Here is a 1119-nt window from a genome sequence, read left to right as displayed (position 1 = left end):
ACCAGGGAGCCAGATGAGGATGGGAGCTGCCCGGCCGGGCAGCTCTGCCTGGACCCCGGCACCAATGACTCGGCCGTGCTGGATGCCCTCTTCGAGGAGCTCGGTGCTGAGAACGGCTCGGTGCCGCAGGCGTACAAGAAGTGCTGCTACGGATACTGCATCGACCTGCTGGAGAAGCTGGCCGAGGACGTGCCCTTCGACTTTGAGCTCTACATTGTGGGTGATGGGAAATACGGGGCTTGGAAGAACGGGCGCTGGACGGGGCTGGTGGGGGACCTGCTCAGTGGCACGGCCCACATGGCCGTCACCTCCTTCAGCATCAATTCGGCACGGAGCAAAGTCATCGACTTCACCAGCCCCTTCTTCTCCACCAGCCTGGGCATCTTGGTGAGGACCAAGGACACGGCATCGCCTATCGGGGCCTTCATGTGGCCCTTGCACTGGACCATGTGGGTGGGCATCTTTGTGGCCCTGCACATGACCGCACTCTTCCTCACCCTGTACGAGTGGAAGAGCCCCTACGGCATGACCCCCCACGGCCGCAACCGCATGAAGATCTTCTCCTACTCCTCAGCCCTCAACCTCTGCTACGCCATCCTCTTTGGGCGCACCGTGTCCAGCAAGACGCCCAAGTGCTGCACTGGCCGCTTCCTCATGAACCTCTGGGCCATCTTCTGCCTCCTGGTGCTCTCCAGCTACACGGCCAACCTTGCGGCCGTCATGGTGGGGGACAAGACCTTTGAGGAGCTCTCGGGCATCCACGACCCAAAGGTAGGAGAGCGTCTGGGCTGCTTCAGCTGGGGTGAGATGGGGCTGAAGTCCGGGGAAGGGGGTGTCTGTCCTTCCTGCTGCATCTTCCCTGCTGCGATGAGCATGAAAGGTCTCCCCAGCCCCGGTCCTGCAGCACAGCCCCTCCTGAGGCTGTGGGGGGTCTTCCCAGGCCCCCAGGAAGCTTTGTCTCCCCTCCACTGTAGTGTTTAATCCTGGCTTCACCTCCAGGACAGGGGAGAAGTGGGTTCATGCTGGGGCTGCTCTTGGTGGTGGTGGTGGGGGCAGCTCTGTGGCAGACACCCCGCAGGAGCTGCTGCATCTCCATGGGCTGCCCCGACCCCCCCCCCC

General features: G+C 62.9%; 1 protein-coding gene across 1 annotated transcript in view; it reads left to right on the top strand.

Moving 5' to 3' along the window:
* Positions 1 to 1119, top strand: part of GRIN3B (glutamate receptor, ionotropic, N-methyl-D-aspartate 3B) — a 10752-nt gene that overhangs the window by 5666 nt on the left and 3967 nt on the right. Inside the window, exon 3 of the mRNA XM_009327003.1 lies at positions 6 to 771. Coding sequence (XP_009325278.1) covers positions 6 to 771 — 766 coding nt within the window. The remainder of the gene's footprint in view (positions 1 to 5; positions 772 to 1119) is intronic.

This window comes from Pygoscelis adeliae, unplaced genomic scaffold, assembly GCF_000699105.1.
Source record: "Pygoscelis adeliae isolate BGI_AS28 unplaced genomic scaffold, ASM69910v1 Scaffold1277, whole genome shotgun sequence".
NCBI lineage: Eukaryota > Metazoa > Chordata > Aves > Sphenisciformes > Spheniscidae > Pygoscelis > Pygoscelis adeliae.
Note: the sequence above shows the minus strand (reverse complement) of the source record. Positions and strands in the feature narration are given on the sequence as shown.